At 30.1% G+C, this 27,967-nt stretch overlaps 1 protein-coding gene across 1 annotated transcript in view; it reads left to right on the forward strand.

The window, feature by feature from the left end:
* Positions 1 to 27,967, forward strand: part of LOC129751117 (calcitonin gene-related peptide type 1 receptor) — a 157,631-nt gene that overhangs the window by 122,033 nt on the left and 7,631 nt on the right. The window contains exons 7-8 of the mRNA XM_055746425.1: positions 4,447 to 4,548; positions 15,189 to 15,307. Of these exons, the coding sequence (XP_055602400.1) occupies positions 4,447 to 4,548; positions 15,189 to 15,307 (221 nt within the window). The remainder of the gene's footprint in view (positions 1 to 4,446; positions 4,549 to 15,188; positions 15,308 to 27,967) is intronic.

The following is a 27,967-nucleotide window of genomic DNA, read 5'->3' on the forward strand; positions in this document are numbered from 1 at the left end:
TTACTTACTCACCTACTTACTCACAACAGTCTCATAATCAAAGTTTTTTTAAACGAAACGAAAATTAAAAAATATTCATAAAATTTCATCATACTGTTATCAATCATTTGTTTGGAAAATATTTTGATGAAATGTTTTATTGCTTTTAATTCTCACAGATACGAAAGCAATAACTCTATTTTTCAATGAGATAAATCACTTTAAAATAATCAATGTGAAATAAGAAATGTATATCAGCTAGGTATTGTGGTATCCTGAATGAGCGTGTAAGGCAACTTGGTACCTGAGTAATAGAGTGAACGTACTGAAAGTGAGTCGACAACATAGAACCTGTGTGTTATGCGGTTTATTGAAGGCAAAATACGACATTGGCGATCCTAGCCAGTTAATTTGAACTAGCTGGAAGGCAAAAAGTAAGAAATTTAGTGATATGCATATCAATTTTTGGTGAGCGCAATTTAATTTCCTACAAGAAGAATGCTTAGCATTTTTTTTTTCTTGTGTGTGTTGGTGAGTATTTAGAGAGAGCCAGTGCAACCAGAAATAGTATTTTCTTTCACGGCTAAGCGGTACAGAAACACAGGAGGATAAAAAAAAATCCAGTACAGTCTGGTTCGGCCAATGACGTATCTAGGATAAGACAGTCTTTTAGCCGAGTCAAGCTCAAGGCAAAAGCAATTAACAGTCTGGGTAAGGCCCATGGCGTGATAAAAAAAGAAATCTTTCAGTCGAGTTAGGCTCATGGCGAAAGAGAAGTACAGTCGGGTTAAGCCCATGGCGTACTGAAAAGAACAGAAAAAGAAGAAAATAACTTTCAGTCGTATTCAGCTTATGGCGAAAGTTCTGTACAGTCGAGTTAAGCCCATGGCGTACTATATGGAATCAAACTGTATTGATGAATGAAAAACAAAATGTATTGTAAATTGTGAACTGTGAAGATTCAATAAGAGTCATTAATAATCAAAATAATTAAATGAATTTATAGAGAAAAAACTGAAAGTGAAGGTAAACAAAAGAAATTGATAATAAATAGATCGAAAAATATTAAAGCCGGCAACCTTGCCTTCCATACTACGACGGTGTTGGATGCAGACAGTTTCATTGCGTGAGTGACTTCTGTTGAACGTTTGGCAATATCAAAATCCACCTCCAACCGACAAATCGACACTGAAATAAATGTATATGCATGAAAATGGAAGCACCATGATCTATCGGAAGTTGTATAAAATTCTTTTTTTTTTGTAAATGTTATTTTTTTACAGATATTTTCAAAATACTTTCATGTTTAAATGTATCTAGAAAAAGATATTATAACTGCAATATGTATGACGACAATTTAGCAGTTATGTTGAGAAAAAAGGTGATGGTTGATGATGAGATAAGGTGATGGTTCATCAAATAAAAATCATCGTTTCATAGAAACTAAGATAGTTGAGCATGTTAAAAAAATCGTTTCATTTCGAAGAATTCAAAAAGTGATTATGCAAAAAGTTCGAATTAAAAAAATAATAATCAAGAGCGATGTTCTCAATTTTCAAACAAACAAAATTTGATCGATACCAAAATTTATAAGCTCCGATCTGAAAATTTTTGTTAAGACTTTAAAGAAGGATTTATTATGGTACGCGTTATTACGGCTACCAGAATCTATAAACTGTGTAATTCTTGGTACAGTTGAAATAAAAACAAAACGAAGAGTGTTTTCTTTTCCGACCTATAAGCTGCAAGCAATGTTTTATTTAGAGTGGCCTAAAATATGAAGAAAGTTCGAGTACGAGTACGAGAAAAGGAAATAAAAAATTCATGGTTTTGAGATGAAGAATCCGTTCTATTAAGTCGCTAGTTATCATGATTTTGAGACGAAGGTCAATTTTTTATTTTACAGACTTTGAAATCAAGTTGTTTTATAAATATGTTGTTGTTTCAAATTTTGACTTAAAGTGTTATGCATATATCAACACTGATGTATACATATGAAAAACTAGAATATCGTAAAACGGTCTGAACATTTGCATGACAACTAAAATAGTTAAATCTGTTTATCATTTCTCGAGGATACATGATCTTTAAATTGAATTGAAAAAGCTTAGTTAAAATGATGCATGAGATTGTTGGACACCGATTACATAAACCCATCATAGGGAAAAATCTTCAAAGCGAATCTTGTTTTCGTTTTTAGCAAAGGGAGGACTGCAGGATAATAAATATTATTGAAGTTCGCTAAGTAATTCAATGAATGTTAGAGATTCAAGAAGTATAGGAATGTCCCGTTCAGCTGCTAATAAGATTTGTGTTTTCGATCAGTAAAAAAATAAGTAATTGGAAATGCCACAGATGAGACTTTGGATGGTTTATAGGTTTAAGGATTCGAGTTATACCATACTGATTAATATTAGGAGACATTCATCAGACAAGCCATTTTCACAAAAGTTAATGTTATGATAATAAATCATCCGGAATATCGTGGAATAAACAAATAGTTAAGCTCAAAACCAATCGTTGCAAGGGGAGGATGTGGTATCCTGAATGAGCGTGTAAGGCAACTTGGTACCAAGGTTGCCGATATCACAGAAAAATCTATAATATTACAGAATTTTGAGCAAATTTTCATCACAGAATCTGTGTCACAGAACACAGAATTTAAAAAAATTCACAGATTTCACAGAATTTTTGAGTTTTGAAAGGATTTCCAAAATTATATTTTTTTTGGCCAATACAAAATTTAGATTTTTACTTTGTCATTCAGTAAAGTTTGATAAGATTGGTAATTTTAATTGATTTTACTCAACTTTAATGTAAAAAAGACAAAATTTATCATGACATTTCAATGAAATCAAAGGAAATAGCATCACAGAACACCATCACAGAATTTTTGGGTAAAATCACAGAAAGTCAGAATTTTTTTTCTTAAAAACACAGAATTTTTTTCGGCAACCTTGCTTGGTACACGCTAACTTTTGGCTACCCCTTAACGAATACTTTTGACCCGTTATTCAATAAGACTGGGAGAACTCCTTTTTCGGGATTAAGTCCCTTTACCCTTTAAAGGGTACTCAGCATGATAACGCTTGTAGCGGGTCAAAACTACCCCTTATTTGGAAAGAGCTCGATTGAGGGATGTGAGCAGTTTCAAGTGACAGAGCCAATCATGTTTCGTGCGAGAAAATCAAAACAAAATATACAATTAGATGATAAAATTATTTATTTTCCAATTAAGTAAATTTTAAAAAATCTTTTGCGTATTTTTCATTGTCCAAATTTGGCTGCTTGTGGGGACACACAAAGTTGGACCTTCATCGTGACGACGGAATCGAATTCTGAAATTCATATGAATTTTATATTATTTGGTTTTACTATTAATTTAATTGTTTTAAATGAACTCACCTTACAACCAGCCAAAGATTGGAAGAGACTTTTAATCTTCCACATGTCCGCAGCTCCCACATAGTTTCCGTAGTTTTCCTTGAACTGGCTCCGGGACAATCTGTTGGAAAACATTTTTATATTTATTATTATTTAATGATTGAGAACAAATTCGTTGAAAAAAAAACTTACCGAATCCTCCTCATCCAGTTCAGTTCCCCTTGCAGAGGTAAATTTTCACCAGAGCAAATTAAATTCAAAAGCTCAAAAAGTTCCAAGACTACCCTTAATGGCTGGACTCAAGCTTTTCAAAATAAAGGGTAATTTTGATCCGATATATTGACCCGTTATTTGACAGATCACGAAGGTTCTCAATAACGGGTCAATTTTACGCCTTTAAGGGGTAGCCAAAAGTTAGCGTGTACCTGAGTAATAGAGTGAACGTACTGAAAGTGAGTCGACAACATAGAACCTGTGTTATGCGGTTTATTGAAGGCAAAATACGACAGGTATGAATGTCTGGAAACGTAATTTTCAGTTCCTTAACTCAGGGGGATACTATTGACAGCAGAAATTGATCCATTTTTTAAGGAATTTGTATAATTTAAAAATTTGGTACATGACAAGAATGCCCGCAGAATTGGTTGGCAAAATAATTCAAACCTACAGAACAACATGAATAACAAAAAAAGGGGTAGGAGGGCCTTATATAACAACAGTTACATCAAAAGCATTTAAGAAGAGAAAACAACGATCTTAATACATTGCAATTCCCTTAACTAAACAGGCTGAGCAGCCTTGCCAGACTTAATATCATTTAACCACTCAGGGAAATTATAATGTTTGCAAGGGCTTACCCTCATCAACACAGATCGATCGAACGATGGATGCGACTTAAGCGATTCCGAGCGAATCGAGGAAGCAGCATTTAGTCTATCTTGTATTATACCTTCAACCTAACCATTTCCAAACAATTTTGCTGTTGTCGATTGATTGTGTGCATGCAAAACTTTCCAATTAGCCGATACTCTGTTTACAATACGTTCTCTTCTTGTTCTTGTGCTCTTCGGTTTCTTCTTGCAGGACTGGTGCATTGGATTGCACATCCTGCTCCATTACCTGATGCTGGTCAACTATTTCTGGATGTTTTGCGAAGGGCTCCACCTACATCTGGTGCTGGTAATTGTAAGTATTCCTATGGTGATGACTAACTAATACCGTTTGCCTTTACTGCGCTTTGGATACTATCCCATGTTAAGTAGGAACGATAAGGCGATAAGAATTTTAAACTAATTGCCGGGAAATATAATTTCACCGATTGAGGATTTCCGATAAATATTGCAGCTGACTGTTAAACTAAATACAATTTATAGAAGAAAAAATCCCCAAGCTGACCGGATGTGGTTTTTTTGCTATAAAATGTATACACAGGCAAATTTTTCCCTGCACCATTATTTCAGCACTGTGGGTGGTTTGGTTATTTGATGAAAAAAAAGAGGTCACTTCCTTATCAGCTGCACACCACAACATATACACACGGACAAACTGACGGACGACAGATATCCGCCAACATACCTACTTGGGTCGACATTGAAAACCGGAAAGTCGTCGTCGTCGTCGCAAGGCTCAGCTCTGCTGGTTAACCTACCGTGTCGTCGTTTGTCACCTGTTGCAACTTCTTGATAACGAAATTTAGATGTGCCAGCCAGCCACCAAACCCAAGTACGGAGCCAAGCCAAAAGCCGGATGGGAGAGGCCACTAGCCGAGTTTAGATTTCCGCCTACAATCGACGACGGCAAGAATGGTTATGGATTGTGGTGATAGATGGAAATGAATTTTCCTTTCTGCGAAGGAAATATGTGGGCTGTGCAGTAGACTGAGTCGATTTGGGGTCATTTTTGAATTTCTCAAACCCTGGGGTCTAAAAAGCTTCGTTTCGGTCCAAAACTCATCCATGATTTTTTGTAGAATTTTCGAGTTACGTTTGCATGAGTAAATTTGAACTTTTAGGTTTGTATGGGAAAATTTAATATTTTGTACTGAAAAATCAACATCATTTTTGTTTCTTCTGTGGAACCGAACCAGCTGATGGTTTTTGTGCCAATTTATCAAATTCCCTGAGGAAATTTTACGCTGAACAACTTTGTCGAAGACCGTAACTTCGTATTTCATTAGACAAAAAAGTTATTAGGTGTTGAATGGGGATATATCTTTTCGCATTGATAAACGATAAATTCAATTGACATCACTGTAGGGTGCCTAGCGAAGTATTGCATGACTTCTTCATCAGCTGGTTCGGTTCCACAGACGAAACAAAAATGATGTTGATTTTTCAGTACAAAATATTCAATTTTCCCATACAAACCTAAAAGTTCAAATTTACTCATGTAAACGTAACTTAAAAATTCTACAAAAAATCATGGATGAGTTTTGGACCAAAACAAAACATTTAAGACCCCAGGGTTTGAGAAATTAAAAAATGACCCCAAATCGACTCAGTCTACTGTGCAGGCTCTCACTCAGTCATTGCACACACGCAATGCAAGGAACTTTGAACTCATTATCGAGATTTTAGAACCCACACAAATGCACATATTTTTAAATAGAACTAAAACATTGATATTAAGGAAATTGGCTTGATCAAAAATTTCTAATTCATACATGAAAGGTTGCATTTTGAGTCTCTTACACGTTGCGGGCCAAATAAAGATATCTGTGGTGTACTACCAAATCGATGCCTTTTGAGTCATCAAGCATCACTAATCACCAGGGCCGTAGGAAGAATCGCCTCCAGGGGGGGGGGGGGGGGGGGGGGGTGTTTGATAACAATTTTTTTCCTATAACATTTTTGCTTGAACATTGCATACACACGTGAAAATAGTATATGTTGTGAGTGACTCAAGTTAAAGTTATTTTTCATGAAAAGTTATTTAATTTTTAGAATAAGTCCTAGGAGATGCCATTTTTTCATGAAGCTTTAAAAAATATAGGTACTTGTGATTTAGCTCAGTTGGTAAATCAGTTGCCTTCTGAGCTGATGTCAGTGAGTTTGAGCCAAAGAGTAAACATCGTACACAGTTGTTCCAGATAAGTGATTGGTGTGCCAACTGCATTGTTGAGGAAAGTCGCGAATAGCGCAATGATGTAAGAACTACTATCATAATCGAAAGAAAAAAAAAGGATTTTGAACGCTCCATTAAGAAAAAAAAACTTTTTTACTCATTACATGAGGGAGACAATTCTTTTGAACCACAAGAATAACAATTTTAAGCATGGGTGAGAATGTATCAGATATTCAGCAATAAAAGTAAAAAAATAGGTTAACTGTTAAAATAAGGTTTATTTTTTACTTTTGTAAACTCGATTAGAAATAAAGATTTAATTTAAAACCATTGATTTCGAAGATTGAAGAATCTGCAATATATGTAAATAATCTATCTATATATATAAAAATGAATTTCTGTCTGTCTGTTCCCTATAGACTCGGAAACTACTGAACCGGTTTGCGTGAAACTTGGCGGGTGGGGGTATTGGAGGCAGGGGAAGGTTCCTATTATGGTTTGAGACCCCTCCCTCTCTCAATAAGGGAGGGAGGGGCCTCTCAAACATTAGACAATTTTTTGCATAACTCGAGCACTAATCAAGCAAACGGAATCAAAATTGGCATGGGGTGGTATTTGGGTTCGAGGAATATTTCTATGAATATTATGTACCCCTCCCTCCTCTCAGTGGGGTGACAGGAAGGGGGGAGGGGGGCTACCTTACAATTTTTCATATAACTCGAAAACTAATCAAGATATTGGAACCAAATTTGGCACGGGAAGGAATTTGGATACGAAAACTATTTCAATGATTATTTAAGACCCCTCCGTATTTCCAGTAGAAAGGGGGAGGGGGCCTTTTTCATATTTTTTTGACATAACTCAAAAACTAATAAAGCAAATGGAACCAAATTTGGCATGGGCTGGTATTTGGGAACGTGCCATGTTTTAATGATTGTTTGAGAGGGAGAGGAATTTCATACAATTTTTACAGCATAACTCAAAGACTACAACAGCAAATGGAATCAAATTTGGCATGGAACGATATTTGGGTACGCGAAATGCTTCTATGAATATTTTCTCTCACTCTTTCAAAGAGGTGGTTGAAAAGGGGGAGGAAATGTCTCTCTTACAATTTTCAGCATAACTGGAGAGTTGATTGAGCAAATTGAACCATATTTGGCATATGAGGGTATTTGGATACGAGAAATGTTTCTATCATAAATTGAAGCCCCACCTTTTTTCAGCGGAAAGATATAAAGAGGGAAAGGGGAGCTTCCATATATTTTTTTTTGCATAGCTCGAGAATTTATCGAGCAAATGAAACCAAATTTTGCATCAAAAAGTATTTGAGTACGAAAAATACTTTTTTCGGTGTGAAACAATTCCTTTCGAGAAATAGGATGATAGAATTGGGAATATAGGAAGGGAAGAGGAGGCTTACATTTAACTTTTTTTTTACAAAATCCGAGAAATGCACAAAACTTAACATGGAAAATCATTTTGGTATGTATCTATGATTATTTGGCCCACCATCCTCCTTTCAGTGAGTAGTTACATAGGAGGAGGGAGGTGAGCCCAATACAATAGTGTTAGCATAAGTTCTCAATTTATGCTAACGAAGCCAACAAATGGAAACAAATATGGCATGGAAAGGTATTTGGTTACGAGATATGTTTCTACGATTGTTATAGATCATTACGCTTTACCGTGTAGAGAGGGGAATAAAGGAGGAGGCTCCATATAAATTTTGTTGTAAAGCTTAAAAACTTATCAACCAATGGAACTATATTTGATATAAGAGGATTTTTGGGAACGAAAAAAATAGGTATGACTATTAAAAATCACGACCTCCATTCAGCAAGGGGTGAAGGTAAGGACAGGGGAGGGGCTCCCTTATCAGTTTTTCAGCATAAATCCAGAACATATCAAGAAAAATCTAAGCAACCGTTTTTTACAAGTTAGACTGTTTGCGTACGATTAATTGGAGACCCTCCAGACAGATTCAAATTATCAGATCTTTAACACAAATTTATAGAGCAAGATTTAGAATATTTGTTTAAGTTATCTTTTTGTTGCAATTCGAAACTCCAGCTGCAGCTCTCATTTTATAGCGGTTGTTTAAAAATTATGTTATAATTTGATTTAAGATAATGCCAACAAAACAATAAAAATTTGAATAATTTTTGAAAATATCATTTGATTTTGAAAGGTGTAGCAAAGCACACCGGGTCAGCTAGTCTATATATATAAAAATGAATTTCTGTCTGTCTGTCTGTCTGTCTGTCTGTCTGTTCCCTATAGACTCGGAACCTACTGAACCGATTCACGTGAAACTTGGATGGTGGGGGTATTGGAGGCAGGGGAAGGTTCCTATTGTGGTCTGAGACCCCTCCCTCTCTCATGAAGGGGGGGAGGGGCCTCCCAAACAAAAGACAATTTTTTGCATAACTCGAGAACCAATCAAGCAAATGGTATCCAATTTGGCATGGGGTGGTATTCGGGAACGAGGAATATTTCTATGAATATTTGGTACCCCTCCCTCCTTTAAGTGGCGTGATAGAAAGGGGGGAGGGGGGCTACCTAACAATTTTTCATATAACTCGAAAACTAATCAAGATATTGGATCCAAATTTGGCATGGGAAGGTATTTGGACACAAAAAATATTTCAATGATTATTTGAGACCCCTCCCTCTTTCCAGTAGAAAGGGGGAGGGGCCTCTTTCATATTTTTTTACATAGTTCAAAAACTAATAAAGCAAATGGAACCAAATTTGGCATGGGAGGGTATTTGGATACAAAAAATATTTATATGATCATTTGAGATCCCTCCCTCTTTCCAGTAGAAGAGAAGAGGGGCCTCTTTCATGTTTTTTTACATAGTTCAAAAACTAATAAAACAAATGGAACCAAATTTGGCATGGGAGGGTATTTGGATACGAAAAATATTTCAATGATTATTTGAGACCCCTCTCTGTTTCCAGTAGGGAGTTATAAAGGGGGGGGGCCTCTTTTAATTTTTTTAACATAACTAAAAAAGTAATTAAACAAATGGAACCAAACTTGGCATGGGCGGGTATTTAGGAACGTGAGATGTTCTAATGATTGTTTAAGACCCCTTCCTTCTTCCAGCGGGGAGAAAGGAAAGAGGGAGGGAAGTTTCATACCATTTTTATTGCATAACTCAAGAACTACAACAGCAAATGGAACCAAATTTGGCACGGAACGATATTTGGGTTCGAGAAATGCTTCTATGAATATTTCGTATCCCTCAATCCTTCAAAGAGGGTGATGAAAAGGGGGAGGAAAGGTCTCCCTTACAATTTTAGTATAACTGGAGAGCTGATCGAGCAAATTGAACCGTATTTGACATGTGAGTGTATTTGGATACAAGAAATGTTTCTATTATAAATTGAAGCTCCATCTTTTTAACGGAAAATATAAAGGGAGAAAGGGGGGTTTCCATTTTTTTGCATAACTCGAGAATTAATCGAGCAAATGAAACCAAATTTGGCATCAAAAAGTATTTGAGTACGAAAAATACTTTTATAAATATTAAGTTATCACCCCTCAATTGAAAGGAGAGAACGGAATTGGGAATATAGGAAGGAAAGAATGAAGCTTACATTTAACCTTTATTTTACGAAATCCGGGAAATGAACAAAACTTAACATGGAAAATCATTTGGGTATGACTCTATGATTATTTGACATATCATCCTCCTTTCAGTGAGAAGGTACATGGGAGGAGGGAGGCTAGCCCAATACAGTTTTGTTAGCATATGTTCTCAATTAATGCTTACGAAGCCAACAAATGGAAACAAATATGGCATGGAAAGGTACTTGGTTACGAGATATGTTTCAACGATTGTTATAGACCCTTATGCTTTACAGTGTTGAGAGGGGAAGAAAGGGGGAGGCTCCATATAAATTTTGTTGTAAAGCTTAAAAACTTATCAACCAATGGAACTATATTTGATATGAGAGGATTTTTGGGAACGAAAAAAAAAAAAATGGGTATGATTATTAAAGATCACGAACTCCATTCAGCAGTGGGTCAAGAGAAGGACAGGGAGGGGCTCTCTAATCAGTTTTTTTGCATAAATCCAGAGCATATCAAGCAAAAACAACCATATTTTATAAGTTAGATTGTTTGCGAACGATTAATTTGGGACCCTTCTTTTTTAGGGCGAATCTTAAGAAAACAGATGAAAATTATCAGATCTTTAAAACAAATTTATAGATCAAGATTCAGAATATAATTTATGGTAATCTTTGTGTTGCATTTTGAAACTCCAGCTGCAGCTCTCATTTTATAGTGGTTGCTTATTAATAATGTCATAATTTAATTTAAAATAATCCCAAAAAAAAAACAATAATTTTTTTATAATTTCTGAAAATATCATTTGATTTTGAAAGGTGTAGCAAAGCACACCGGGTCAGCTTGTGTTAAATAAAATTACCAGCTGAAATTTTACCTAAGAATAAAAAACAAGTTCAAAAATCATCATTAATTTTTTTTATATTTCATAATTATCATCCTGTGATCTTGTGAAAATTTAAATCTAGATTTTTGAAAATACACATTCTTTGAAATGAATCTACATCTTATTTTTTATGTGTGATTTTCATCCGGTTTGTGTTTCCTAACTAACTTTGATTGAATTTTTATTATTTTTAAACCAAGATTCAAAGTTATGAAACTGCGATCTCCTCCAGTTTGAATAGGTACTTAATGTAATTTATACATTGATATTTTGATATTGATAAAAAACTTAAATTTGAGCTAAATCTGGGTACAAACCTGGGATTTATTTCCTAGTCTGAATTCTGCATTTTGAACCCAAAATCAAATCCTTAATCGAAATTCCAGATAAGAAATCCTAAGAATTTGAAACCAAAAGGCGAAATTTGTATCAGAACTCTTAACCAGAAATCTTTCATTTGATTCTAAATTTATGGTTTTCACAATGATTTTTTTTTCAATTATTTATTCGTAATTGAACTTGTAAATTTAAACAACATTTTGAATGATGAAATTGTTTCACATTTTTCAAATCTGAACTTTCTTATGTTTCGACTTTGCATAAAAATTAAGGAAAAAAAAATTCAGATCCAAATCTAAAAAATGTTTTGAAATTTATTATATTTTCTTTTCATATTCCGAAATTATGAGTTTCGAATCTTAAAAATTCATCATATTTTAGATTGAAATGCATCACCAAGGTTCGAAGCAGGATTCTTTAACAAAGATGATGCAAACTGAAAATCAAGAACAATAGCTTACTAAATATTTTTCCGCATGCATCTGGTCTGGGAAAATCCAGGCAATTTTATTTCAAACCCTTGCGAAATGAGGACATATTGTTTCAGAATTGTCCCAAAAATCTGGCCAATATGAATGCGAATTACAGAATTATTCCATTGAAATAAAAAAAAATACGTGGAAAACTGTTTTTGTTTAATAGAAACACACCAGTCGTTTCAGAATCATATTTTCAAAAAAATCGTTTATGTTTGTTTTGGCAAAATTTGTTTAAAACAAATTATTTGGACGCAAGATACATAATTTTAATTTTCGTTTGATTTTGCAAATTGAGTGAGAAATTCTGGTCAGAATCCGGACAATCTGGTAAGCTTAGTCTAACTTCATTGGGATTCAATATTTGGGACTGAATTACTACATATCAACAAGTGAGAAATTTTTTGAAAAACTGATGTAGAATTGTGGTCCTGGAATGAGATTTTGTGGTTTTGGAGTCGAGATTATTACACTAATGTTACTCATTAATCATTTAAGTTGTTCATCAAAAAAATGATAAGAAATTTCAAATATAATGTTCAGACAAAAAACTTCTCTTGGCATTTTTGGACCTTCATGGGGGAGGTTTAACCCCCAAACCCCCCCCCCCCCCCCGTTCCTACGGCCATGCTAATCACTAATCACTAATCGTACTTCCACAGCCAGAACTTAAGTATGAATCCCGAAGAATAACAAAACGAAGGGCCATGTGTTGGAAGCACGCTAAAAAGTGCTTCTTGATGATAGTGGGAGTATCATCCTTCTTTCAGCGGCTGGAAATGAGTTATTTTGTACCCAGAAATCGTAAAACAAGACATAGAATCAGTGTGTATTATTTAAATACTAATAATTTCAATCCTTTATAGTCAGTCTTTTTAATCCTTTATATACTCTACTGTTTTAGAATTCTGTGTTCCATTATTTCTATTCGTCGGCCAAGGATAAAGCGCCTTTAATCGCTCTTGAAAATTAAAAAGAACAAAAAACATGAATAAATAGAGCAACAAAAAATGATCGCCGAAAAAAATCCCAGCATGCCATGAGCTCCCGTTGGCAACCGATAAACAAACGCGGGCAAACACAACATTAAATCACTTTTCATCAACCGTACTTTATATTTTGTTTCCCAAAAACTATTTTTACAGAAGCACATCACTTTAGAACCCCAATATCACAGCAGCAATTTCCAGCACAATATGCACAACAAATGGAAGCCACTTCCGATAATATGATGATAGAATTTTCCGATTGAAATCTCAATGATTGACAGCACTTTACACCACTTTAAACAGATACACCGTGAGGGAACATTTTATTTTCCCGCAATCCTGGTTTTTAGATCAAGTTTGAAAACTTACCAATTACTTGTAATTCTTCTTCTCCACACTATAGCAAACAATAACCAAGTACTGATTTGAATCATTTTTATCACATTTTCTTCGGAGCCGTTAATTTTTCCAAAACTTTAGATTATCTTCAACTGTGAATATGCTATGTTTTCGAAGCTTATATTGAATTTTCGCATGAAATAATTAAAATTTTTAACAAATTTCACGATGGCAGGAAAAAAACACGTGCGTTACGAATTTATCAACGCCTACTTCTGCCTTTTGAGTCACCAAGCATCAGTGTAAAATTTGAGATGAATTATTTGATTCTTGAATTTTATATGGAAAATTGTATGGAAGAAGATTTTTTTGCATATTAAATCTTCCAGGAATTTCAAATAGGCTTCAAATAAAGCTGTTTTTCATTTTTTTGCCTAATAAATACTTGAGAAGAAGCTATTCGTGAATACATTGATAACCATTTTAAAATAAAAAATATAATTTTATAAATTTGCAACGGTCTATTATACAGTTTGGTTCAGTAAATTCTTAAACATAGAATGCCGAACTTCGGTGTTTCCTTACGTTGATTTTTTCGTGGTCCTAAATATGTGTGTACATCTCTGTGGCCGAGCGGGCAGCGTGGTATAACGGTAATCGCTAGTCCACTGATGGCATGGGTTCGATCCCCATTTCGGTACTGGGTGTTAAATGTTAATCTTAAGTTATCAACGTTTTTACAGATTGTAAAGCCTAAAATCGGCCGAGATGGTGTGAAAGATTCTAGAGTATCAATGTGAAACGCTGTGTAAAATTTAAAATTCGCCCTATTAGGATATATTGAGAGTTCTACACGAACACCACTTTAGCAAGAGGCCTCTGCCCTAACCTTAACCCATTGGAGAACAGAATCGATTTTTGAGAAGGGCGCACGACAAACGCTATTTTCCGGTACTAATATCGACAAATTCGCCCTGTGAAAAAGATACACAGAAAGAGACGATGTACTGGTTGATTGATGGCTGTGGAACTGTGTAGAAAATCTTCCTTGATTGACAACCGATTCTTATTCGGACTGAACAATTACCAGTTCTCAGTTTTGTGATCAGCTATACGGAAAAAAGCGATATTAGGGGGATAAGATCAAACAAAATATAATTAGGAAAATACAAGTTTTTTAAACAGCAGTATTAAACTTTAAATTCAACTTGACCTTCAAGATATTCTGATTTCTAAGCAAATTGAAATGGAATATGGCGAAGACGAATGGAAATTTTCCTCTTTTAGTAAAATTTGCCAGAAAATGATTTTTTAATTAAAACTCTAAAGTATTCGAAAACAGACGATAACTGATTAAAGAATTTGTGATAGTTTCTAGTCAACAAATTTGGAACTCATAATATAATTCGATTTTAAATTCTTTAAAGTAGAGCTCACTGCTCTAAAAAATGTGTTCGTTTCTCTTAAAATTCTTCGAAAGCCAGTTAAAGTTAACAGTTTCTGTTGTCGTTTCAAACATTCCCCTGAAATGCTGGAGAAAATTTCTTCGAACCGATCTCCGGCAAATGAGCCTGATTCGTCAAAACCACGATAAAATTAGCATTTTCCCATGTAAACCTATGGCTTGGCTTGGCTGGGCTGTACTGTGGAGAAGAAAAATATGCTGCTGGAAGTACGAAGACTGTCAATCAATTTGCCTCCCGTGAGCTCACAGCGATGACGATGAATGATATTTTAACAACACCAAGGATGGAAGGAATGAGCTAAGATGTACACGAACAAGAAATTTCAATTATTGTCTAAAACATGAAATTGTGAAGAAATAATGGTTTATTACATCATTGTTTATTATTTTTTTCCCAAGAAGGGAATCACCCAAATGAACAATTTATTTAAATATGATTGGCAGTTTATTTCAGCAGCATTTGAGATAAAATGCATCAAGAAAAAAAAACTGCAGGATAAATTGTGTCTATCCTTCTGCTTTGTTCAATGATAAACAGGGGAGGGTGGGTTTTATATTCTGTCAATTCTTTTGTCACTTACATTCGTTCAGTCATTCATTCAATATAGTTGATGTTTCTTTGCTACCAAATGCCCGACATTTATTCGTCCGTTTTCGTTTTGTATCGTTCTGTTATTCCCAATCGTAGGTCTTCATCAAGGATGCCATTGCGATGCGATGGTTTGTCACCATCGGTTGGATACTTCCGGTTCTGTTCGTCGCAACCTATGCAGCGATCCGGAGCAACTACACCAACGATGTGGAGCAGTAAGTTTTTTTTCTTATTCCTGCTGTCCTGTCCATTTACAACATTGTGTCGTGTCTAGCCTTAAGCCAATTGAAATTGTAAACCGAATTCCGGGCAAAAAATGTCGTGAAAGAAAAGAAATTATTGAAGACATTTTTAAAATTTTCTTATCTTGCAATTCCGGTGAATTTAAAGAAGACATTTTTTGACGTTAAAAAAAGAAAATACTATTTTCAATTTCTTCGTATTTTTTTCGTTGCAAAATTTTCTTAGATTGACATTCCGGTCAATTCAAAGAAGACATTTTTTGACGTTTGAAATAGAAAACGAGATTTTTAATTTCTTCGGCATTTTTGCTTCGGAAATTTGAAAAGACATTTCTTTTCAGTGAGGATTTTATTGAATCAAACGTTAATACCTATTAAAACTTGAAAATAATGGACAAGACAACCTACTGGTAGTTTCACAACCGACATGTCATCGTATTTTGAAGAATGCTGGGAGAAATTTGTCGTTTTTTCCAACAAAAGATGCAGAACTAGCTCTTATTAAGCAAAAGTTCTTCCAGCTATTTAATATCCCCGGAGTGATTGCAGCTCTTGACTGTACACATGTAACTATTTTGAGCCCTCCGAAAGATTTGATTGTTTACAAACACGTAACTTTCTATCTTCATTTTCAAAATGTCCAATTATACCTTCAACACTCAACGATATGTTTTTTTTATATTTATTTGCATGCACGGTTGCGAGCAAGATTTGAAGTATTTTATCTAGCAATATTTAATATTGCTGTTATAAATAGTTTTCAGTACTAAAAATATAATTTTTATCAAATTACCATGCTCAATATCGGGCAACAAACTAACATGGGAGAAAGACGGTGCCAACAATAAGTCATTTTGAAAAGTCTCATCGACAACAAACGTCAAAGACGTCTAGCGGTGAATAGGTGAACTATACTTTTTTCTTCTCTTACATTTGTTTTTTTTTTTTCTTTCTCTTTACTTTTTCGGAATCAGCCAAGAAGAAAAGACATTTTTATGAAGAGAACGACAATTTTAGAATTTCTTTTCTAGAAGAGATTTTTCGTGATTTTCTTCAAGTACCGGAATTCGGCTGCAGATGTATTGAACTAGGTTTCCAAAGTATCACTTCTTACCGAGTAGGCCCTGCATCTTAAATGCATCAATCAATAAAAGAAAATTTATCGATTATTGACTAGGTTTGATGTGTTTTCATAAGCTTGCTACGATCCATCTCCTTAAAAAAGATTTTTCAAAGGTTTGCTGCAAATTTACAGCCTGTGCCTAAAAAATGACAAAAATACAATAAAAAGATAATCTGTCAAAATTCGAAAAATATATTACAAATATTTCCAAAACTTATGAAAAGTGTAAACAATGAAAATATTCAAGAGAATAAGAGAACATTTCGAAAATTAGGAAGCAAATAATGAGCAACAAATTAAAATGTCACAAACAAAAAAATTAATAAATATAAAATGAAACAAAAAAAGCCGAAAAAATCAACACTAAGAAATTAAGGATTTTGTAAAAAAAGGCAAATCACAAAAACGACAAAAATGACAAAAATGACAAAAATGACAAAAATGACAAAAATGACAAAAATGACAAAAATGACAAAAATGACAAAAATGACAAAAATGACAAAAATGACAAAAATGACAAAAATGACAAAAATGACAAAAATGACAAAAATGACAAAAATGACAAAAATGACAAAAATGACAAAAATGACAGAAATGACAAAAATGACAAAAATGACAAAAATGACAAAAATGACAAAAATGACAAAAATGACAAAAATGACAAAAATGACAAAAATGACAAAAATGACAAAAATGACAAAAATGACAAAAATGACAAAAATGACAAAAATGACAAAAATGACAAAAATGACAAAAATGACAAAAATGACAAAAATGACAAAAATGACAAAAATGACAAAAATGACAAAAATGACAAAAATGACAAAAATGACAAAAATGACAAAAATGACAAAAATGACAAAAATGACAAAAATGACCAAAATGACAAAAATGACAAAAATGACAAAAATGACAAAAATGACAAAAATGACAAAAATGACAAAAATGACAAAAATGACAAAAATGACAAAAATGACAAAAATGACAAAAATGACAAAAATGACAAAAATGACAAAAATGACAAAAATGACAAAAATGACAAAAATGACAAAAATGACAAAAATGACAAAAATGACAAAAATGACAAAAATGACAAAAATGACAAAAATGACAAAAATGACAAAAATGACAAAAATGACAAAAATGACAAAAATGACAAAAATGACAAAAATGACAAAAATGACAAAAATGACAAAAATGACAAAAATGACAAAAATGACAAAAATGACAAAAATGACAAAAAATAACAAAAATTCCAAAAAATAACAAAAATTCCAAAAATTACAAAAATTACAAAAATTACAAAAATTACAAAAATTACAAAAATGACAAAAATTACAAAAGTTACAAAAATTACAAAAATTACAAAAATTACAAAAATTACAAAAATTACAAAAATTACAAAAATTACAAAAATTACAAAAATTACAAAAATTACAAAAATTACAAAAATTACAAAAATTACAAAAATTACAAAAAAGACAAAAATGACAAAAATAACAAAAATGACAAAAATGACAAAAATGACAAAAATGACAAAAATGACAAAAATGACAAAAATGACAAAAATGACAAAAATGACAAAAATGACAAAAATGACAAAAATGACAAAAATGACAAAAATGACAAAAATGACAAAAATGACAAAAATGACAAAATTGACAAAAATTACAAAAATGACAAAAATGACAAAAATGAAAAAAATGACAAAAATGACAAAAATGACAAAAATGACAAAAATGACAAAAATGACAAAAATGACAAAAATGACAAAAATGACAAAAATGACAAAAATGACAAAAATGACAAAAATGACAAAAATGACAAAAATGACAAAAATGACAAAAATGACAAAAATGACAAAAATGACAAAAATGACAAAAATGACAAAAATGACAAAAATGACAAAAATGACAAAAATGACAAAAATGACAAAAATGACAAAAATGACAAAAATGACAAAAATGACAAAAATGACAAAAATGACAAAAATGACAAAAATGACAAAAATGACAAAAATGACAAAAATGACAAAAATGACAAAAATGACAAAAATGACAAAAATGACAAAAATGACAAAAATGACAAAAATGACAAAAATGACAAAAATGACAAAAATGACAAAAATGACAAAAATGACAAAAATGACAAAAATGACAAAAATGACAAAAATGACAAAAATGACAAAAATGACAAAAATGACAAAAATGACAAAAATGACAAAAATGACAAAAATGACAAAAATGACAAAAATGACAAAAATGACAAAAATGACAAAAATGACAAAAATGACAAAAATGACAAAAATGACAAAAAATGACAAAAATGACAAAAATGACAAAAAATGACAAAAATGACAAAAATGACAAAAATGACAAAAATGTCAAAAATGACAAAAATGACAAAAATGACAAAAATGACAAAAATGACAAAAATGACAAAAATGACAAAAATGACAAAAATGACAAAAATGATAAAAATGACAAAAATGACAAAAATGATAAAAATGACAAAAATGACAAAAATGAAAAAAGCGACAAAAATGACCAAAATGACAAAAATGACAAAAATGACAAAAATGACAAAAATTACAAAAATGACAAAAATTACAAAAATTACAAAAATTACAAAAATGACAAAAATGACAAAAATGACAAAAATGACAAAAATGACAAAAATGACAAAAATGACAAAAATGACAAAAATGACAAAAATGACAAAAATGACAGAAATGACAAAAATGACAAAAATGACAAAAATGACAAAAATGACAAAAATGACAAAAATGACAAAAATGACAAAAATGACAAAAATGACAAAAATGACAAAAATGACAAAAATGACAAAAATGACAAAAATGACAAAAATGACAAAAATGACAAAAATGACAAAAATGACAAAAATGACAAAAATGACAAAAATGACAAAAATGACAAAAATGACAAAAATGACAAAAATGACAAAAATGACAAAAATGACAAAAATGACAAAAATGACAAAAATGACAAAAATGACAAAAATGACAAAAATGACAAAAATGACCAAAATGACAAAAATGACAAAAATGACAAAAATGACAAAAATGACAAAAATGACAAAAATGACAAAAATGACAAAAATGACAAAAATGACAAAAATGACAAAAATGACAAAAATGACAAAAATGACAAAAATGACAAAAATGACAAAAATGACAAAAATGACAAAAATGACAAAAATGACAAAAATGACAAAAATGACAAAAATGACAAAAATGACAAAAATGACAAAAATGACAAAAATGACAAAAATGACAAAAATGACAAAAATGACAAAAATGACAAAAATGACAAAAATGACAAAAAATAACAAAAATTCCAAAAAATAACAAAAATTCCAAAAATTACAAAAATTACAAAAATTACAAAAATTACAAAAATTACAAAAATGACAAAAATTACAAAAGTTACAAAAATTACAAAAATTACAAAAATTACAAAAATTACAAAAATTACAAAAATTACAAAAATTACAAAAATTACAAAAATTACAAAAATTACAAAAATTACAAAAATTACAAAAATTACAAAAATTACAAAAAAGACAAAAATGACAAAAATAACAAAAATGACAAAAATGACAAAAATGACAAAAATGACAAAAATGACAAAAATGACAAAAATGACAAAAATGACAAAAATGACAAAAATGACAAAAATGACAAAAATGACAAAAATGACAAAAATGACAAAAATGACAAAAATGACAAAAATGACAAAATTGACAAAAATTACAAAAATGACAAAAATGACAAAAATGAAAAAAATGACAAAAATGACAAAAATGACAAAAATGACAAAAATGACAAAAATGACAAAAATGACAAAAATGACAAAAATGACAAAAATGACAAAAATGACAAAAATGACAAAAATGACAAAAATGACAAAAATGACAAAAATGACAAAAATGACAAAAATGACAAAAATGACAAAAATGACAAAAATGACAAAAATGACAAAAATGACAAAAATGACAAAAATGACAAAAATGACAAAAATGACAAAAATGACAAAAATGACAAAAATGACAAAAATGACAAAAATGACAAAAATGACAAAAATGACAAAAATGACAAAAATGACAAAAATGACAAAAATGACAAAAATGACAAAAATGACAAAAATGACAAAAATGACAAAAATGACAAAAATGACAAAAATGACAAAAATGACAAAAATGACAAAAATGACAAAAATGACAAAAATGACAAAAATGACAAAAATGACAAAAATGACAAAAATGACAAAAATGACAAAAATGACAAAAATGACAAAAATGACAAAAATGACAAAAATGACAAAAATGACAAAAATGACAAAAATGACAAAAATGACAAAAATGACAAAAATGACAAAAATGACAAAAATGACAAAAATGACAAAAATGACAAAAATGACAAAAATGACAAAAAATGACAAAAATGACAAAAATGACAAAAAATGACAAAAATGACAAAAATGACAAAAATGACAAAAATGTCAAAAATGACAAAAATGACAAAAATGACAAAAATGACAAAAATGACAAAAATGACAAAAATGACAAAAATGACAAAAATGACAAAAATGATAAAAATGACAAAAATGACAAAAATGATAAAAATGACAAAAATGACAAAAATGAAAAAAGCGACAAAAATTACCAAAATGACAAAAATGACAAAAATGACAAAAATTACAAAAATGACAAAAATTACAAAAATTACAAAAATTACAAAAATGACAAAAATGACAAAAATGACAAAAATGACAAAAATGACAAAAATGACAAAAATGACAAAAATGACAAAAATGACAAAAATGACAAAAATGACAAAAATGACAAAAATGACAAAAATGACAAAAATGACAAAAATGACAAAAATGACAAAAATGACAAAAATGACAAAAATGACAAAAATGACAAAAATGACAAAAATGACAAAAATGATAAAAATGACAAAAATGACAAAAATGACAAAAATGACAAAATGACAAAAATGACAAAAATGACAAAAATGACAAAAATGACAAAAATGACAAAAATGACAAAAATGACAAAAATGACAAAAATGACAAAAATGACAAAAATGACAAAAATGACAAAAATGACAAAAATGACAAAAATGACAAAAATGACAAAAATGACAAAAATGACAAAAATGACAAAAATGACAAAAATGACAAAAATGACAAAAATGACAAAAATGACAAAAATGACAAAAATGACAAAAATGACAAAAATGACAAAAATGACAAAAATGACAAAAATGACAAAAATGACAAAAATGACAAAAATGACAAAAATGACAAAAATGACAAAAATGACAAAAATGACAAAAATGACAAAAATGACAAAAATGACAAAAATGACAAAAATGACAAAAATGACAAAAATGACAAAAATGACAAAAATGACAAAAATGACAAAAATGACAAAAATGACAAAAATGACAAAAATGACAAAAATGACAAAAATGACAAAAATGACAAAAATGACAAAAATGACAAAAATGACAAAAATGACAAAAATGACAAAAATGACAAAAATGACAAAAATGACAAAAATGACAAAAATGACAAAAATGACAAAAATGACAAAAATGACAAAAATGACAAAAATGACAAAAATGACAAAAATGACAAAAATGACAAAAATGACAAAAATGACAAAAATGACAAAAATGACAAAAATGACAAAAATGACAAAAATGACAAAAATGACAAAAATGACAAAAATGACAAAAATGACAAAAATGACAAAAATGACAAAAATGACAAAAATGACAAAAATGACAAAAATGACAAAAATGACAAAAATGACAAAAATGACAAAAATGACAAAAATGACAAAAATGACAAAAATGACAAAAATGACAAAAATGACAAAAATGACAAAAATGACAAAAATGACAAAAATGACAAAAATGACAAAAATGACAAAAATGACAAAAATGACAAAAATGACAAAAATGACAAAAATGACAAAAATGACAAAAATGACAAAAATGACAAAAATGACAAAAATGACAAAAATGACAAAAATGACAAAAATGACAAAAATGACAAAAATGACAAAAATGACAAAAATGACAAAAATGACAAAAATGACAAAAATGACAAAAATGACAAAAATGACAAAAATGACAAAAATGACAAAAATGACAAAAATGACAAAAATGACAAAAATGACAAAAATGACAAAAATGACAAAAATGACAAAAATGACAAAAATGACAAAAATGACAAAAAATGACAAAAAATGACAAAAATGACAAAAATGACAAAAATGTTAAAAATGACAAAAATTACAAAAGGGACAAAAATGATAAAAATGACAAAAATGATAAAAATGACAAAAATGACAAAAATGATAAAAATGACAAAAATGACAAAAATGAAAAAAGCGACAAAAATGACAAAAATGACAAAAATGACAAAAATGACAAAAATGACAAAAATGACAAAAATGACAAAAATGACAAAAATGACAAAAATGACAAAAATGACAAAAATGACAAAAATGACAAAAATGACAAAAATGACAAAAATGACAAAAATGACAAAAATGACAAAAATGACAAAAATTACAAAAATGACAAAAATGACAAAAATGACAAAAATGACAAAAATGACAAAAATGACAAAAATGACAAAAATGACAAAAATGACAAAAATGACAAAAATGACAAAAATGACAAAAATGACAAAAATGACAAAAATGACAAAAATGACAAAAATGACAAAAATGACAAAAATGACAAAAATGACAAAAATGACAAAAATGACAAAAATGACAAAAATGACAAAAATGACAAAAATGACAAAAATGACAAAAATGACAAAAATGACAAAAATGACAAAAATGACAAAAATGACAAAAATGACAAAAATGACAAAAATGACAAAAATGACAAAAATGACAAAAATGACAAAAATGACAAAAATGACAAAAATGACAAAAATGACAAAAATGACAAAAATGACAAAAATGACAAAATTATCAAATTGATCAAATTGATCAAAATCACCAAATTTACCAAAATTGCCAAAATTTTCGTTTTTGTGATTTTTGTCATGAAAATTTCATGACAAAAAAAAAAATCATTTTTGAATTTTGTCAATTTTGAGGTTTTTGAGATTTTTGTCGTTTTTGTCATTTTTGTCATTTTTGTCATTTTTGTCATTCTTGTCATTTTTGTCATTTTTGTCATTTTTGTCATTTTTGTCATTTTTGTCATTTTTGTCATTTTTGTCATTTTTGTCATTTTTGTCATTTTTGTCATTTTTGTCATTTTTGTCATTTTTGTCATTTTTGTCATTTTTGTCATTTTTGTCATTTTTGTCATTTTTGTCATTTTTGTCATTTTTGTCATTTTTGTCATTTTTGTCATTTTTGTCATTTTTGTCATTTTTGTCATTTTTGTCATTTTTGTCATTTTTGTCATTTTTGTCATTTTTGTCATTTTTGTCATTTTTGTCATTTTTGTCATTTTTGTCATTTTTGTCATTTTTGTCATTTTTGTCATTTTTGTCATTTTTGTCATTTTTGTCATTTTTGTCATTTTTGTCATTTTTGTCATTTTTGTCATTTTTGTCATTTTTGTCATTTTTGTCATTTTTGTCATTTTTGTCATTTTGTCATTTTTGTCATTTTTGTCATTTTTGTCATTTTTGTCATTTTTGTCATTTTTGTCATTTTTGTCATTTTTGTCATTTTTGTCATTTTTGTCATTTTTGTCATTTTTGTCATTTTTGTCATTTTTGTCATTTTTGTCATTTTTGTCATTTTTGTCATTTTTGTCATTTTTGTCATTTTTGTCATTTTTGTCATTTTTGTCATTTTTGTCATTTTTGTCATTTTTGTCATTTTTGTCATTTTTGTCATTTTTGTCATTTTTGTCATTTTTGTCATTTTTGTCATTTTTGTCATTTTTGTCATTTTTGTCATTTTTGTCATTTGTGTCATTTTTGTCATTTGTGTCATGTTTGTCACATTTGTCATTTTTGTCATTTTTGTCATTTTTGTCATTTTTGTCATTTTTGTCATTTTTGTCATTTTTGTCATTTTTGTCATTTTTGTCATTTTTGTCATTTTTGTCATTTTTGTCATTTTTGTCATTTTTGTCATTTTTGTCATTTTTGTCATTTTTGTCATTTTTGTCATTTTTGTCATTTTTGTCATTTTTGTCATTTTTGTCATTTTTGTCATTTTTGTCATTTTTGTCATTTTTGTCATTTTTGTCATTTTTGTCATTTTTGTCATTTTTGTCATTTTTGTCATTTTTGTCATTTTTGTCATTTTTGTCATTTTTGTCATTTTTGTCATTTTTGTCATTTTTGTCATTTTTGTCATTTTTGTCATTTTTGTCATTTTTGTCATTTTTGTCATTTTTGTCATTTTTGTCATTTTTGTCATTTTTGTCTTTTTTGTCATTTTTGTCATTTTTGTCATTTTTGTCATTTTTTGTCATTTTTTGTCATTTTTGTCATTTTTGTCATTTTTGTCATTTTTGTCATTTTTGTCATTTTTGTCATTTTTGTCATTTTTGTCATTTTTGTCATTTTTGTCATTTTTGTCATTTTTGTCATTTTTGTCATTTTTGTCATTTTTGTCATTTTTGTCATTTTTGTCATTTTTGTCATTTTTGTCATTTTTGTCATTTTTGTCATTTTTGTCATTTTTGTCATTTTTGTCATTTTTGTCATTTTTGTCATTTTTGTCATTTTTGTCATTTTTGTCATTTTTGTCATTTTTGTCATTTTTGTCATTTTTGTCATTTTTGTCATTTTTGTCATTTTTGTCATTTTTGTCATTTTTGTCATTTTTGTCATTTTTGTCATTTTTGTCATTTTTGTCATTTTTGTCATTTTTGTCATTTTTGTCATTTTTGTCATTTTTGTCATTTTTGTCATTTTTGTCATTTTTGTCATTTTTGTCATTTTTGTCATTTTTGTCATTTTTGTCATTTTTGTCATTTTTGTCATTTTTGTCATTTTTGTCATTTTTGTCATTTTTGTCATTTTTGTCATTTTTGTCATTTTTTTTTTCATTTTTTTCATTTTTGTTTTTTTTTGTTTGGAATAAATGTTTACTGTTTAAAATTTAACTGTAAACTTTTTCGAAAATTTCAAAACCTAAAAGTAATACAAATTTCAAAATGCGAAATTTTAGCGGAAAGAAATAATAAAGCATTTACAAAATTCAGAACAATTTACAAATTTCATTTGAATATTTTGAGGTCTTTAGAAAATAACTCAAAAATTGTTTGAAATACAATAATTTTCATTAAAAAGAAAATATGCAGAAAACTTTAAGAGATCATAAAAAATCAGTTAAACCCTTCGAATGCAGCAATAAACAAGTAATAAAAATTTCACACGAAAAACATAGAAAGTACCTAAAATATATCACCAAACAGTCACACAAAATGGCTTAAAGGTTTCAAATAGTCCATGATAAAGTTTCATATATTGAAATGTGACATAAGAAATATCAGAAAACGTTTCACCAAATGTCATGAAAAAAAATAAACCAAAACTACTGAAAATTTACGAAACACAAGAGCGACACAAACATGCTGTAAAAACGTCACGATAAGATCAGATATAATACAAGATTGATCTCAATACTTAAAATGGAAAGCAAATCAGATCCACTGTTTCAAATACAATTTAAATAATTTATTAGCTTGGTGGCATAACGTGAAAAATTGCAGGACTGTGTAAGATTTTAACGCCCGCATTTATGAAAACCATAGATTTTGGATGAAATTTTTATCCGAACCTTTTTAAATTTTGAACAGACGAAGCTTCACAATTTTGAATTTATTATTTTGAGGTTACAAAAATTTTAGCTTGTTTTCTAATTTTTGTTGTTTTCGCCATTATGAGAGGAAATCATTCGAAAACCAGTTTCCCAAAACGTCTTAAAATCTCTGAACCTAATGACTGAGAAGAAGACGGATGAACAGACCGGGGACATTTTTCTTAAGCTCCTGCCTGTCAGTCTCCCTGAGGGCTCGTTTGGACCGTTCCAGGCTTCCAGGAATTTCCTGCTTCTTCTTCTGCGGACGGGAAATCCTTCTTCCAACTCCAACATATAATCGTTGTAGTAGATATATCCAGATGATTAGTATTCATGTTGGTTGACCATTCAATTTACTTAGTTTTTATTAGAACAACTGTTAGATAAGTCCTTGATAATGTCTTTGTAAAATGCTCCGGTTTATCGGTTCAGATGTCAATACTTTACTATGTTATTTTGAACAGTGCTAAAATGAGTCAAGTTAAAACTATATATGATTATGCCAGTTTAAGAGTGTTTACTGAGAGACGAGTCATGAGTTCTTGAGTGACCAAGAGTGAACTTAAATTTGAGATCTGTTGATAAGCATGTTGTGGTTGTCATTCTAGATTCGAATTTCAAAGCGAAAGGTAATATCAAATTTTGAAAGATTTCGTAGTGATTTGGAAATGTTTAAAAAAGGTTTTTAGGATAAAGTGAAATTGAGAAAAAGTGTGTTGAACTGAAGAACGGTTACTACAATGGCGCAGTTACGCTCCTATATCGTGAGTATACTTGATAATATTGATTTGAATTTAAATGTTCTAAAATGGCGTCGTATCAAAAATAATCGTGAATATCGTATCTAAGCTGTAACTCACTAGCAGTGGTGCCATATGTCTAGATTTTTCATCGTCTTGAATGGATAAATCCATTGAAACTATTAAAACTGAAATAACCTGATATAAAAGTTTAGTGATCTGATGACAGTTTAAAAAAAATGAAATATTAAAGTTCGGACACTTCGTAACTGTCATTTCATTGTTCCATATTAGTAAATAAAATGAACCGCCACAAGAGCATTGAATACTTTGTTGCCATAAATACTTCGACGTGTTGACAAATAAACAACTATTTAATCGGGCTAAATCCTGATTCTATCCTGGCGGTTTGAATTTAAAACAAGACATGAATCATTTTTTGAATAATGGTATTGGAATATAAGCGATGCGACGTATAGAAAACTGATTTATAATACTATTACGTGCTTAGTTGTAACATTTACTTGGAAATCTAGTTGTTGGAGGAAATTTGTTGCGGTGATCTAAACTTATAGAAAATTGAAAAAAATTAAAAAAATTAAGGAGATGTAAAAAAAAAGGATGATTATTTTAACTGGTTTTGTTAAGAGGCAATTGTGATTATTAATAAATTGAAAGATTTATTAAACATCGAACTTTTTCCAAAACAAATTTGATAATTGTTTTAAGCCAAATAAAAAAAAAATCAGAATATTCACTTGAACTGGTAAAGTTTTGGCACAAGTATTGTGGGATCAATTCACAAAATTTGGATTGTAAACAAAAGGGTAAAAAAAACCGTTTAGTTTGTGCGGACTAAACAATATGATTTAGAAATGTTGAATATAGTTTGAAATATGAATATCACGAACGAAACAAGAGGTCAAGTCCAAATAAGTTGTG

The sequence above is a fragment of the Uranotaenia lowii genome, chromosome 3 (assembly GCF_029784155.1).
Source record: "Uranotaenia lowii strain MFRU-FL chromosome 3, ASM2978415v1, whole genome shotgun sequence".
In the NCBI taxonomy this organism is placed as follows: Eukaryota; Metazoa; Arthropoda; class Insecta; order Diptera; family Culicidae; genus Uranotaenia; species Uranotaenia lowii.